This window comes from Oncorhynchus clarkii, unplaced genomic scaffold, assembly GCF_045791955.1.
Source record: "Oncorhynchus clarkii lewisi isolate Uvic-CL-2024 unplaced genomic scaffold, UVic_Ocla_1.0 unplaced_contig_13609_pilon_pilon, whole genome shotgun sequence".
In the NCBI taxonomy this organism is placed as follows: Eukaryota; Metazoa; Chordata; class Actinopteri; order Salmoniformes; family Salmonidae; genus Oncorhynchus; species Oncorhynchus clarkii.
Window position 1 is genome coordinate 69090 of NW_027261096.1, and position 15181 is coordinate 84270.

A 15181-nucleotide genomic window follows, 5' to 3' on the forward strand; every position below is an offset into this window, starting at 1 on the left:
TGACGAGAGAGAGGAGATGAGACTTTACCTTAGTCCTACTGCACCGACGAGAGAGAGGAGATGAGACTTTACCTTAGTCCTACTGCACTGACGAGAGAGAGGAGATGAGACTTTACCTTAGTCCTACTGCACTGACGAGAGAGAGGAAATGAGACTTTACCTTAGTCCTACTGCACTGACGAGAGAGAGGAGATGAGACTTTACCTTAGTCCTACTGCACTGACGTGAGAGAGGAAATGAGACTTTACCTTAGTCCTACTGCACTGACGAGAGAGAGGAGATGAGACTTTACCTTAGTCCTACTGCACTGACGAGAGAGAGGAAATGAGACTTTACCTTAGTCCTACTGCACTGACGAGAGAGAGGAGATGAGACTTTACCTTAGTCCTACTGCACTGACGTGAGAGAGGAGATGAGACTTTACCTTAGTCCTACTGCACTGACGAGAGAGAGGAGATGAGACTTTACCTTAGTCCTACTGCACTGACGTGAGAGAGGAGATGAGACTTTACCTTAGTCCTACTGCACTGACGAGAGAGAGGAGATGAGACTTTACCTTAGTCCTACTGCACTGACGAGAGAGAGCATTTACAAAGCCTTTTTTAGGGGTGGTGTCTTTCTCTTTGTGGATAAAAATATATAGGGGAACTTTTCCCATGAAAAATGGCTGTGACCCAGGGAGCCCCGCCCAGGCAACCCGGTGACCCCCGCCCAGGCAACCCGGTGACCCCCGCCCAGGCAACCCGGTGACCCCCGCCCAGGCAACCCGGTGACCCCCGCCCAGGCAACCCGGTGACCCCCGCCCAGGCAACCCGGTGACCCTCGCCCAGGCAACCCGGTGACCCCCGCCCAGGCAACCCGGTGACCCCCGCCCAGGCAACCCGGTGACCCCCGCCCAGGCAACCCGGTGACCCCCGCCCAGGCAACCCGGTGACCCCCGCCCAGGCAACCCGGTGACCCCCGCCCAGGCAACCCAGGGACCCCGCCCAGGCAAACTGGTGACCCCCGCCCAGGCAAACCGTTGACCCAGGGAGCCCCGTCCAGGCAAACCGGTGACCCAGGGACCCCCGCCCAGGCAAAACCGATCATATGTTACCAAAATATATATTGGCTGTTTGTCTGGGTCCCCCTAGCAGCCTCCGGGCCCTGAGTGTTATGTTGCATATTGGCAGGGCCGGCCCTGCTCGTGGGTGCTTTTTCTAAAAATCTACTGTCAGAAATTGTAATTCACTCCAATAGCTAGGTTTCCGTCCAATTGGCGACAGATTTTCATGCTAATATTGTAAAATCCTGATTAAAGAAAAATAGAAATGTTCCCACCAGTGGTGTGTTTCAGCCAAACAAGACTCGTTACAGATACAGATACAATATAGTACAAACTAGACTCGTTACAGATACAGTGCATCAGAGTACATAGTGACATAGTACACGCCGAATGAAAAATAAATCCACTTTCAACTCTACCAATAGTTTTTTTTCTCTCGCAATAATACCTACTCTGATCTTGGCACATGCCCTCTAGCCAACAGCTCACAGATACAGTATTTAACCAGGCAAGTCAGTTCAGAATGACGGTCTAGGAACAGTGGGTTAACTTCCTTGTTCAGGGGCAGAACGACAGATTTGTACCTTGTCAGCTCGGGGATTTGATCTTGCAACCTTCCGGTTACTAGTCCAACGCTCTAACCACTAGGCTACCCTGATAGACTAGTCTACATGATGAGCCAAGACCAAATTCTTATTTACAATGACGGCTTTCCCCCGACCAAACCCGGATGACCCTGTGCCAATTGTGCGCCGCCCTATGGGACTCCCGATCACGGCCGGTTGTGATACAGCCCGGGGATCGAACCAGGGTCTTTAGTGACGCCTTTAGCACTGAAATGCAGTGCCTTAGACATCTGCGCCACTCGTGAGGGTAGGCTAGTCAACATGATTAGATTATTATGGATGAGAGAGAGATATATATATATTTTTTTTTTTGAATTTTTTGGTCAAACGGCAGTCAAGCATCGATCGTCATGGTCACCACGGTCACCACGGTCACCACAATAAGAAGAATAAAGGTTAGGACTGTGAACTTTTACCACCCTGTGATAACACCCGAGTTAATCTGTAGCCTAATGAACATGGTTTCTACGACATCATAGTGGAGGAAGAACCCCCAAACACATCACATCATCTCGTGAATGTACTTCAATATTCATTCTTATTATATCAATATTTGTGCTATGCAAGGCATTTCCACCGCCATTTCTCGCATAATCAATTTTTATCTGTCGGCATTTATAAAATTGTACCCGAAAACGTCCTAATTCCATCTCCTCTGTCTTTTACGCATGAAAACATGTGGATGTAATTGTGGTCAGTGAGTGTAATTTCCATTAGGATAAAATAAAATAATCTACTTTTTTGTTTATTCTGTTGTTACTAGCGATAGGCCTATTCCTAAATAAAAAAACATGTTATAAAATAATTATGTGGACCCCCCTGAAGTACCTCTGTGGACCCCCCTGCAGTACCTCTGTGGACCCCCCCACCCCAGTTTGAATAATATAGTCCCCTATTGCTATTTAACCTATGTGGTGCTATGTACCCAAGCTCAGTCCCAGGGAACCCTGAGGGGGGGGGGGGGGGGGCGTTTTGGTTTTTGCCCTAGCACTACACAGCTGAATCAACTCATCATGAATTGAATCAGCTGTATAGTGCTAGGGCAAAAAAAACAAAATGTGCCCCCCTTTGGGGACCCCGGGACCAAGTTTGGGAAACACTGTGTTACTGTATATGATGTGAAATGAATGATACCTCGTACTGTCTACTATAGTCTGCTGGCCACACTGCACCTAACAGCTCTGAATGCCTCCATATGACACAGCACCTCACCTCAGGTCCTAATGTTTGGCACTGTTGTGTTTTCTGTCTCTTCTTGTGCATGGTCCCAACCCCTTATCAACCATCCCCAACCCCTTATCAACCATCCCCTCCTATCCCCAACCCCTTATCAACCATCCCCTCCTATCCCCAACCCCTTATCAACCATCCCCAACCCCTTATCAACCATCCCCTCCTATCCCCAACCCCTTATCAACCATCCCCAACCCCTTATCAACCATCCCCTCCTATCCCCAACCCCTTATCAACCCCCCCATCCCCAACCCCTTATCAACCATCTCCAACCCCTTATCAACCCCCCCATCTCAACCCCTTATCAACAATCCCCAACCCCTTATCAACCCCCCCATCCCCAACCCCTTATCAACCCCCCCCATCTCAACCCCTTATCAACAATCCCCAACCCCTTATCAACCCCCCCACCCCAACCCCTTATCAACCCCCCCATCCCCAACCCCTTATCAACCCCCCATCCCCAACCCCTTATCAACCCCCCCATCCCCATCCCCTTATCAACCATCCACCCCTACCCCCAACCCCTTATCAACCATCCCCTCCTATCCCCATCCCCTTATCAACCATCCACCCCTACCCCCAACCCCTTATCAACCATCCCCTCCTATCTCCAACCCCTTATCAACCCCCCATCCCCAACCCCTTATCAACCCCCCCATCCCCAACCCCTTATCAACCATCTCCAACCCCTTATCAACCCCCCCATCTCCAACCCCATATCAACAATCCCCAACCCCTTATCAACCCCCCCATCCCCAACACCTTATCAACCAACCCCCCATCCCCAACCCCTTATCAACCATCCACCCCTACCCCCAACCCCTTATCAACCATCCCCTCCTACCCCCAACCCCTTATCAACCATCCCCTCCTATCTCCAACCCCCCCATCCCCAACCCCCCCCATCCCCATCCCCTTATCAACCATCCACCCCTACCCCCAACCCCTTATCAACCATCCCCTCCTATCTCCAACCCCTTATCAACCCCCCCATCCCCAACCCCTTATCAACCCCCCCATCCCCAACCCCTTATCAACCATCTCCAACCCCTTATCAACCCCCCCATCTCCAACCCCATATCAACAATCCCCAACCCCTTATCAACCCCCCCATCCCCAACACCTTATCAACCAACCCCCCATCCCCAACCCCTTATCAACCATCCAACCCACCCCCAACCCCTTATCAACCATCCCCTCCGATCTCCAACCCCTTATCAACCCCCCCATCCCCAACCCCTTATCAACCATCCCCTCCTACCCCCAACCCCTTATCAACCATCCCCTCCTACCCCCAACCCCTTATCAACCAACCCCCCCATCCCCAACCCCTTATCAACCAACCCCCCCCCATCCCCAACCCCTTATCAACCATCCACCCCAACCCCTTATCAACCATCCACCCCTACCCCCTCTCCCTCTGCATGACGCACACCCACCCTCTCCAATCCACCCTGCTCCTCCTGCCCACCCCCACTTCACATGCACCTGGCCCACACTCACCTGGCCTTTGGTACCTGGCACACCTGGTTGGCACCCCCACCGCACCTGACACCCTAGGACCACTCAGGCACTCTGGGGGCTGAGGAGTTCAAGGCCTGCCTGATCAGCCTGGGCTTCGATATAGCCAACGATGCACAGGTACTGAGGTTAACAATGTTGGTTTGTTTTGTTCTCTTTCTTCCTCTACTCCTCTCTACTCCCCTCTACCTCTCTACTCCCCTCTACCTCTCTACTCCCCTCTACCTCTCTACTCCCCTCTACCTCTCTACTCTCCTCTACCTCCCTCTACTCTCCTCTACCTCCCTCTACTCCCCTCTACCTCTCTACTCCCCTCTACCTCTCTACTCCCCTCTACCTCTCTACTCCCCTCTACCTCTCTACTCTCCTCTACCTCCCTCTACTCTCCTCTACCTCCCTCTACTCTCCTCTACCTCCCTCTACTCCCCTCTACCTCTCTACTCCCCCCTACCTCCCTCTACTCTCCTCTACCTCTCTCTACTCCCCTCTACCTCTCTACTCCCCCCTACCTCTCTAACCCCCTCTACCTCTCTCTACTCCCCCTTACCTCCCTCTACTCCCCCCTACCTCCCTCTACTCCCCTCTACCTCTCTACTCCCCCCTACCTCCCTCTACTCTCCTCTACCTCTCTCTACTCCCCTCTACCTCTCTACTCCCCCCTACCTCTCTAACCCCCTCTACCTCTCTCTACTCCCCCTTACCTCCCTCTACTCCCCCCTACCTCCCTCTACTCCCCTCTACCTCTCTACTCCCCCCTACCTCCCTCTACTCCCCTCTACCTCTCTACTCCCCCCTACCTCCCTCTACTCCCCTCTACCTCTCTACTCCCCCCTACCTCCCTCTACTCCCCTCTACCTCTCTACTCCCCCCTACCTCCCTCTACTCCCCTCTACCTCTCTACTCCCCTCTACCTCTCTACTCCCCCCTACCTCCCTCTACTCCCCTCTACCTCCCTCTACTCCCCTCTACCTCTCTACTCCCCCCTACCTCCCTCTACTCTCCTCTACCTCCCTCTACTCCCCTCTACCTCTCTACTCCCCCCTACCTCCCTCTACTCTCCTCTACCTCTCTCTACTCCCCTCTACCTCTCTACTCCCCCCTACCTCCCTCTACTCTCCTCTACCTCTCTCTACTCCCCTCTACCTCTCTACTCCCCTCTACCTCTCTCTACTCCCCTCTACCACTCTACTCCCCTCTACCACTCTACTCCCCTCTACCACTCTACTCCCCCTACCTCCCTCTACTCTCCTCTACCTCTCTCTACTCCCCTCTACCTCTCTACTCCCCCCTACCTCCCTCTACTCCCCTCTACCTCCCTCAACTCCCCTCTACCTCTGTACTCCCCTCTACCTCTCTAACCCCCTCTACCTCTCTCTACTCCCCCTTACCTCCCTCTACTCCCCCCTACCTCCCTCTACTCCCCCCTACCTCCCTCTACTCCCCCCTACCTACCTCTACTCCCCCCTACCTCCCTCAACTCCCCTCTACCTCTCTACTCCCCTCTACCTCTCTAACCCCCTCTACCTCTCTCTACTCCCCCTTACCTCCCTCTACTCCCCCCTACCTCCCTCTACTCCCCCCTACCTCCCTCTACTCCCCCCTACCTCCCTCTACTCCCCCCTACCTCCCTCTACTTCCCCCTACCTCCCTATACTCCCCCCTACCTCCCTCTACTCCCCCCTACCTCTCTCTACTCCCCTCTACCTCTCTCTACTCCCCTCTACCTCTCTCTACTCCCCTCTACCTCTCTCTACTCCCCTCTACCTCTCTACTCCCCTCTACCTCTCTCTACTCCCCTCTACCTCTCTCTACCCTCCCCTACCTCCCTCTACTCTCCTCTACCTCTCTCTACTCTCCTCTACCTCTCTACTCCCCCCTACCTCTCTCTACTCCCCCCTACCTCCCTCTACTCCCCCTCCCTCTACTCTCCTCTAACCACCTCTACCCCTCCTCTACTCCCCCCACCTCTCTCTACTCCCCTCCACCCTCTCTACTCCCCCCTACCTCCCTCTACTCCCCCCCACCTCTCTCTACTCCCCCCCCCCCTACTCCCCCCTACCTCCCTCTACTCCCCCTCCCTCTACTCTCCTCTAACCACCTCTACCCCTCTACCTCTCTCTACTCCCCCCTACCTCCCTCTACTCCCCCCCTACCTCCCTCTACTCTCCTCTAACCACCTCTACCCCTCTACCTCTCTCTACTCCCCCCTACCTCCCTCTACTCCCCCCCTACCTCCCTCTACTCTCCTCTAACCACCTCTACTCTCCTCTAACCACCTCTACTCCCCCTACCTCCCTCTACTCTCCTCTAACCACCTCTACTCCCCCTACCTCCCTCTACTCTCCTCTAACCACCTCTACTCCCCCTACCTCCCTCTACTCTCCTCTAACCACCTCTACTCCCCCGACCTCCCTCTACTCTCCTCTAACCACCTCTACTCCTCCCTCTACTCTCCTCTAACCACCTCTACTCCTCCCTCTACTCTCCTCTAACCACCTCTACTCCCCCTACCTCCCTCTACTCTCCTCTAACCACCTCTACTCCTCCCTCTACTCTCCTCTAACCACCTCTACTCCCCCTACCTCCCTCTACTCTCCTCTAACCACCTCTACTCCTCCCTCTACTCTCCTCTAACCACCTCTACTCTCCTCTAACCACCTCTACTCCCCCTACCTCCCTCTACTCTCCTCTAACCACCTCTACTCCTCCCTCGACGCTCCTCTAACCACCTCTACTCCCCCTACCTCCCTCTACTCTCCTCTAACCACCTCTACTCCTCCCTCTACTCTCCTCTAACCACCTCTACTCCCCCTACCTCCCTCTACTCTCCTCTAACCACCTCTACTCCCCCTACCTCCCTCTACTCTCCTCTAACCACCTCTACTCCTCCCTCTACTCTCCTCTAACCACCTCTACTCTCCTCTAACCACCTCTACTCCCCCCCTACCTCCCTCTACTCTCCTCTAACCACCTCTACTCCCCCTACCTCCCTCTACTCTCCCTACCTCCCTCTACTCTCCTCTAACCACCTCTACTCCCCCTACCTCCCTCTACTCTCCTCTAACCACCTCTACTCCTCCCTCTACTCTCCTCTAACCACCTCTACTCTCCTCTAACCACCTCTACTCCCCCCCTACCTCCCTCTACTCTCCTCTAACCACCTCTACTCCCCCTACCTCCCTCTACTCTCCTCTAACCACCTCTACTCCCCCTACCTCCCTCTACTCCCCCCCTACCTCCCTCTACTCCCCCTACCTCCCTCTACTCCCCCCCTACCTCCATCTACTCCCCCCCTACCTCCCTCTACTCCCCCCTACCTCCCTCTACTCCCCCTACCTCCCTCTACTCCCCCTACCTCCCTCTACTCCCCCCCCTACCTCCCTCTACTCCCCCCCTACCTCCCTCTACTCCCCCCTACCTCCCTCTACTCCCCCTACCTCCCTCTACTCCCCCCCTACCTCCCTCTACTCCCCCCTACCTCCCTCTACTCCCCCTACCTCCCTCTACTCCCCCCTACCTCCCTCTACTCCCCCTACCTCCCTCTACTCCCCCTACCTCCCTCTACTCCCCCCTACCTCCCTCTACTCCCCCCTACCTCTCTCTACTCCCCCCTACCTCCCTCTACTCCCCCCCTACCTCCCTCTACTCTCCTCTAACCACCTCTACCCCTCTACCTCTCTCTACTCCCCCCTACCTCCCTCTACTCCCCCCCTACCTCCCTCTACTCTCCTCTAACCACCTCTACTCCTCCCTCTACTCTCCTCTAACCACCTCTACTCCCCCCCTACCTCCCTCTACTCTCCTCTAACCACCTCTACTCCCCCCCTACCTCCCTCTACTCTCCTCTAACCACCTCTACTCCTCCCTCTACTCTCCTCTAACCACCTCTACTCCTCCCTCTACTCTCCTCTAACCACCTCTACTCCCCCCCTACCTCCCTCTACTCTCCTCTAACCACCTCTACTCCCCCCCTACCTCCCTCTACTCTCCTCTAACCACCTCTACTCCCCCCCTACCTCCCTCTACTCTCCTCTAACCACCTCTACTCCTCCCTCTACTCTCCTCTAACCACCTCTACTCCTCCCTCTACTCTCCTCTAACCACCTCTACTCCCCCCCTACCTCCCTCTACTCTCCTCTAACCACCTCTACTCCCCCCCTACCTCCCTCTACTCTCCTCTAACCACCTCTACTCCTCCCTCTACTCTCCTCTAACCACCTCTACTCCTCCCTCTACTCTCCTCTAACCACCTCTACTCCCCCCCTACCTCCCTCTACTCTCCTCTAACCACCTCTACTCCCCCCCTACCTCCCTCTACTCTCCTCTAACCACCTCTACTCCCCCCCTACCTCCCTCTACTCTCCTCTAACCACCTCTACTCCCCCCTACCTCCCTCTACTCCCCCCCTACCTCCCTCTACTCTCCTCTAACCACCTCTACTCCTCCCTCTACTCTCCTCTAACCACCTCTACTCCTCCCTCTACTCTCCTCTAACCACCTCTACTCCTCCCTCTACTCTCCTCTAACCACCTCTACTCCTCCCTCTACTCTCCTCTAACCACCTCTACTCCCCCCCTACCTCCCTCTACTCTCCTCTAACCACCTCTACTCCCCCCCTACCTCCCTCTACTCTCCTCTAACCACCTCTACTCCTCCCTCTACTCTCCTCTAACCACCTCTACTCCTCCCTCTACTCTCCTCTAACCACCTCTACTCCTCCCTCTACTCTCCTCTAACCACCTCTACTCCCCCCCTACCTCCCTCTACTCTCCTCTAACCACCTCTACTCCCCCCCTACCTCCCTCTACTCTCCTCTAACCACCTCTACTCCTCCCTCTACTCTCCTCTAACCACCTCTACTCCTCCCTCTACTCTCCTCTAACCACCTCTACTCCTCCCTCTACTCTCCTCTAACCACCTCTACTCCCCCCCTACCTCCCTCTACTCTCCTCTAACCACCTCTACTCCCCCCCTACCTCCCTCTACTCTCCTCTAACCACCTCTACTCCTCCCTCTACTCTCCTCTAACCACCTCTACTCCTCCCTCTACTCTCCTCTAACCACCTCTACTCCTCCCTCTACTCTCCTCTAACCACCTCTACTCCTCCCTCTACTCTCCTCTAACCACCTCTACTCCCCCCCTACCTCCCTCTACTCTCCTCTCACCACCTCTCCTCCCCCTACCTCCCTCTACTCTCCTCTAACCACCTCTACTCCTCCCTCTACTCTCCTCTAACCACCTCTACTCCTCCCTCTACTCTCCTCTAACCACCTCTACTCCCCCTATCTCCCTCTACTCTCCTCTAACCACCTCTACTCCTCCTACCTCCCTCTACTCTCCTCTAACCACCTCTACTCCTCCCTCTACTCTCCTCTAACCACCTCTACTCCTCCCTCTACTCTCCTCTAACCACCTCTACTCCCCCCCTACCTCCCTCTACTCTCCTCTAACCACCTCTACTCCTCCCTCTACTCTCCTCTAACCACCTCTACTCCCCCTACCTCCCTCTACTCTCCTCTAACCACCTCTACTCCTCCCTCTACTCTCCTCTAACCACCTCTACTCCCCCCCTACCTCCCTCTACTCTCCTCTAACCACCTCTACTCCCCCCCTACCTCCCTCTACTCTCCTCTAACCACCTCTACTCCTCCCTCTACTCTCCTCTAACCACCTCTACTCCTCCCTCTACTCTCCTCTAACCACCTCTACTCCCCCCCTACCTCCCTCTACTCTCCTCTAACCACCTCTACTCCCCCTACCTCCCTCTACTCTCCTCTAACCACCTCTACTCCTCTCTCTACTCTCCTCTAACCACCTCTACTCCCCCTATCTCCCTCTACTCTCCTCTAACCACCTCTACTCCCCCCCTACCTCCCTCTACTCTCCTCTAACCACCTCTACTCCCCCCCTACCTCCCTCTACTCTCCTCTAACCACCTCTACTCCCCCCCTACCTCCCTCTACTCTCCTCTAACCACCTCTACTCCCCCCCTACCTCCCTCTACTCTCCTCTAACCACCTCTACTCCCCCTATCTCCCTCTACTCTCCTCTAACCACCTCTACTCCCCCCCTACCTCCCTCTACTCTCCTCTAACCACCTCTACTCCCCCCCTACCTCCCTCTACTCTCCTCTAACCACCTCTACTCCCCCTACCTCCCTCTACTCTCCTCTAACCACCTCTACTCCCCCTATCTCCCTCTACTCTCCTCTAACCACCTCTACTCCCCTACCTCCCTCTACTCCCCCTACCTCCCTCTACTCTCCTCTAACCACCTCTACTCCTCTCTCTACTCTCCTCTAACCACCTCTACTCCCCCTATCTCCCTCTACTCTCCTCTAACCACCTCTACTCCCCCCCTACCTCCCTCTACTCTCCTCTAACCACCTCTACTCCCCCCCTACCTCCCTCTACTCTCCTCTAACCACCTCTACTCCCCCCCTACCTCCCTCTACTCTCCTCTAACCACCTCTACTCCCCCTATCTCCCTCTACTCTCCTCTAACCACCTCTACTCCCCCCCTACCTCCCTCTACTCTCCTCTAACCACCTCTACTCCCCCCCTACCTCCCTCTACTCTCCTCTAACCACCTCTACTCCCCCCCTACCTCCCTCTACTCTCCTCTAACCACCTCTACTCCTCCCTCTACTCTCCTCTAACCACCTCTACTCCTCCCTCTACTCTCCTCTAACCACCTCTACTCCCCCCCTACCACCCTCTACTCTCCTCTAACCACCTCTACTCCCCCTACCTCCCTCTACTCTCCTCTAACCACCTCTACTCCTCTCTCTACTCTCCTCTAACCACCTCTACTCCCCCTATCTCCCTCTACTCTCCTCTAACCACCTCTACTCCCCCCCTACCTCCCTCTACTCTCCTCTAACCACCTCTACTCCCCCCCTACCTCCCTCTACTCTCCTCTAACCACCTCTACTCCCCCCCTACCTCCCTCTACTCTCCTCTAACCACCTCTACTCCCCCTATCTCCCTCTACTCTCCTCTAACCACCTCTACTCCCCCCCTACCTCCCTCTACTCTCCTCTAACCACCTCTACTCCCCCCCTACCTCCCTCTACTCTCCTCTAACCACCTCTACTCCCCCTACCTCCCTCTACTCTCCTCTAACCACCTCTACTCCCCCTACCTCCCTCTACTCTCCTCTAACCACCTCTACTCCCCCTATCTCCCTCTACTCTCCTCTAACCACCTCTACTCCCCCTACCTCCCTCTACTCCCCCTACCTCCCTCTACTCTCCTCTAACCACCTCTACTCTCCTCTAACCACCTCTACTCCTCCCTCTACTCTCCTCTAACCACCTCTACTCCCCCTATCTCCCTCTACTCTCCTCTAACCACCTCTACTCCCCCCCTACCTCCCTCTACTCTCCTCTAACCACCTCTACTCCCCCCCTACCTCCCTCTACTCTCCTCTAACCACCTCTACTCCCCCTACCTCCCTCTACTCCCCTCTAACCACCTCTACTCCCCCTACCTCCCTCTACTCCCCTCTAACCACCTCTACCCCCCTACCTTTATTCTTCTGATTCTTCTTCTACCCCCTTCTACCCCCTTCTACCCCCTTCTACCCCCTTCTACCCCCTTCTTACTATCCTTCCTCCAATTTTCCTTTCGCAATGTCGTGTGACATCCCTCTCCTACTCTATTTCCCCCTCAATACCTCCTCCTCCTCAATACCTCCTATCACTTTTCAATCTTCTTCCTCGTTCGTTCCTCCTCCGTACTGTTTGTCCCTCTCTGATACCTGTAGAAGAAAACAGGGATGATGGAAGCTGAAGACTTCAAAACCTGCCTTATCTCCCTCGGTTACAACATGGTAAAGCCTAAACATCCGCTCCAATCCCTCCCTCAGTCAAGTATCCTCCTATGGTTACTTATACAGTCTGCCTTGTAGTCATTTGTGGAAACTGTTCACTTGTCTCTTCAAGATCAGTCTGCATTGATTTGGAAAAGAAATGATTCACCAGTCATGATCACATGTGTTGTAAAAAACAGAAAATCGTCTATCGTCTCTGATTAACTGTATATTACTGTGTAAACATTCTAGTTTGTTTACTGTCTCTATAGCCTGGTCCCTGTCACATCTGTTTGTGCTGTCATACAATGACCATAGTTGGCAAGACAGCACAAACACATCTGGAAACCAGGCTATGTCTCAAATGGCCCTACATAGTGCACAACTTTTGACCAGAGCCCAAAAGGGCCCCACAATGGTTCCCGTGGTGACGGTGTTCGTGGCTCCTGTCCAATAGGGTGAAGCAGAGTTCTCTCGCATCATGAGCATCGTGGATCCCAACCGGGTGGGCGTGGTCACGTTCCAGGCCTTCATAGACTTCATGTCCCGGGAGACGGCCGACACAGACACCGCTGACCAGGTCATGGCCTCCTTCAAGGTCCTGGCTGGGGACAAGGTACTCCTCCAACTAGACCAGGGATGGGCAACTTTGATAGGGGTGGGAGCCACAAAAAAAATCTGAACTCATCATGAGGGGCCGCAGTGGCTTGTGGGTCTGTGTACCCACATCCATACACACACACATACAGTCAGAGCTGGCCCTAGCCTTTTGGGGGCCAAAATCGAAATCTTGACAGCGGAGAGTTTTAGAGTACATTTTCTGTAAATCTACACATTTTGCCATAAGGTAGAGACAAATGTTTGCAGTTTTTAAAGGCCCAGTACAGTCAAAAAACAGATTTTCCTCCATTTTATATATATATTTCCACACTGAGGTTTGAATAATAGTCAGTCAGTATCAGTCGGTCAATCAATCAATCAAATGTATTCATAAAGCTCACTGAAAGCCAGTCTAAGAAGCGGTAGATCGGTTCTACGTGCTCTATTTCTATGCTTCCCGTTAAGTTTAATTTTTGCATCTTACTTTTGGTTTTGTACACCAGTTTCAAACAGCTGAAAATACAATATTTTTGGTCATTGAAAATCTATTTCTCAGCGGTGTGGATGGTACAATGATTCTTTACATCCTGACTGCTTGTTTTGCCACATAAACTAAAATTAGGCAAATTATTAGAATTTATCCAACCAGGAAATGGCGGAGCAATTTTTGCTTATTGCACATTTTAAGTAGGTACTTACTTTGGCCACTGCCAAATCTTGCTTAGGGCCCCCAAAAGCCTAGAGGCGTTTTTGTCTGATGAGCTTCCCTGATATTTTCCGGAACATTCCGATACCTTTCTGATGCATTTCAGTGACTTACGGCTGCAAACACACCTTTCCCATATTTCCAAGTCATTTGAAACACATATTCAAGTTATTAGCCTTTACGAACATAGAAACTTGGTTGCAGTTTCTGTGCCACAACAGGTTTTTTTTTTTATACATTTAATACTGGTAATTAGAATGTGTTGTTTGGTGTCAAGTTATATGGCTACATTTTGTATGATTTTATGATTGCTTACTAAAAAGCTATTGTTTACCTTTTTTATTTATAAATACATAAACGTCTATTTGTGTGGCCCACGGCCAACCACTGATTTTATATTTTGGCCAAACGAGCCCAAAGGTTTGAGAACCCCTAGACTGTTCTTACCTTCTCGTTTCCCCTCCACCAGAACTACATCCTGGCCGATGAGCTTCGTCGTGAGTTGCCTCCTGACCAGGCAGAGTACTGTATTGCCCGCATGGCTCCCTACGCTGGCCCCGACGCGATACCCGGTGCCCTCGACTACATGTCCTTCTCCACCGCACTCTACGGAGAGAGTGACCTCTGAGTGACCTTTGACCCCTAACATGTGAGGTCGCTCACCAGCCTACCTGCTCTTACCACCGCCCCCCGCAAGACCCTCCTACTGCCCCAACACCGCAGCTCTGCTCTAGCATAGGTGCCAGATCTGTTTGTGTTGTCTTACCCAACTCATTGTTGTCACGCCAGTTTAGCAAAACACAGATCTGGCATCAGGCTAGCCCTGCTCTATAATGCTCAAAACAGCACAGACAAATCTGGCATCAGGCTAGCCCTGCTCTATAATGCTCAAAACAGCACAGACAAATCTGGCATCAGGCTAGCCCTGCTCTATAATGCTCAAAACAGCACAGACAAATCTGGCATCAGGCTAGCCCTGCTCTACAACGCTCATAACAGCACAGACAAATCTGGCATCAGGCTAGCCCTGCTCTACAACGCTCATAACAGCACAGACAAATCTGGCATCAGGCTAGCCCTGCTATACAACGCTCATAACAGCACAGACAAATCTGGCATCAGGCTAGCCCTGCTCTATAATGCTAACATGTTTTTTCTATGTTCCTGGCCTTATCTTATATGTCATAATCATCTTGTCTGCCCCCCCCCCCTTCCTTTTCCACTCATTCCCCCCTCCGCCAACCCCTTTACTGGTGTAGGCTGAAGTTGCCCCTAGATGCTGATCTGGGGTCAGTTTAGCACTTTCCCCACTCTAGTAGTTAGTTAGGATTGAGGGAGTGAAAGCTGATCCTAGATCTGTACCCAAGGGAAACTTCACCCCCGGACGGAGCAAGCCCCTTCCCTCCCTCATACTTTGTCTCAGTTGGACTCGCTTCCCATGCAGCAACACTCTCCAGGTTTACAAAAAGGGAGAGAAATGTGTTTTTATTTTTCTTGTTATTGTTTTTCTTCATAAAATGAATAAAGCTAACATATTTTATTATACAGAACAAAAAAAGGTATTTTTCTTCACCTGGTAAAAAAAAAAGAAAGAAACAACAATTGAAATAAAGATAAATTGCTATACTTGGTCC

General features: G+C 52.9%; 1 protein-coding gene across 1 annotated transcript in view; it reads left to right on the forward strand.

Moving 5' to 3' along the window:
- The window catches only part of LOC139404748 (alpha-actinin-1), a 79001-nt gene extending 63820 nt beyond the window's left edge, over positions 1-15181 (forward strand). Inside the window, exons 17-19 of the mRNA XM_071147351.1 lie at positions 4468-4548; positions 12699-12857; positions 14017-15181. Coding sequence (XP_071003452.1) covers positions 4468-4548; positions 12699-12857; positions 14017-14175 — 399 coding nt within the window. The 3' untranslated portion in view covers positions 14176-15181. The remainder of the gene's footprint in view (positions 1-4467; positions 4549-12698; positions 12858-14016) is intronic.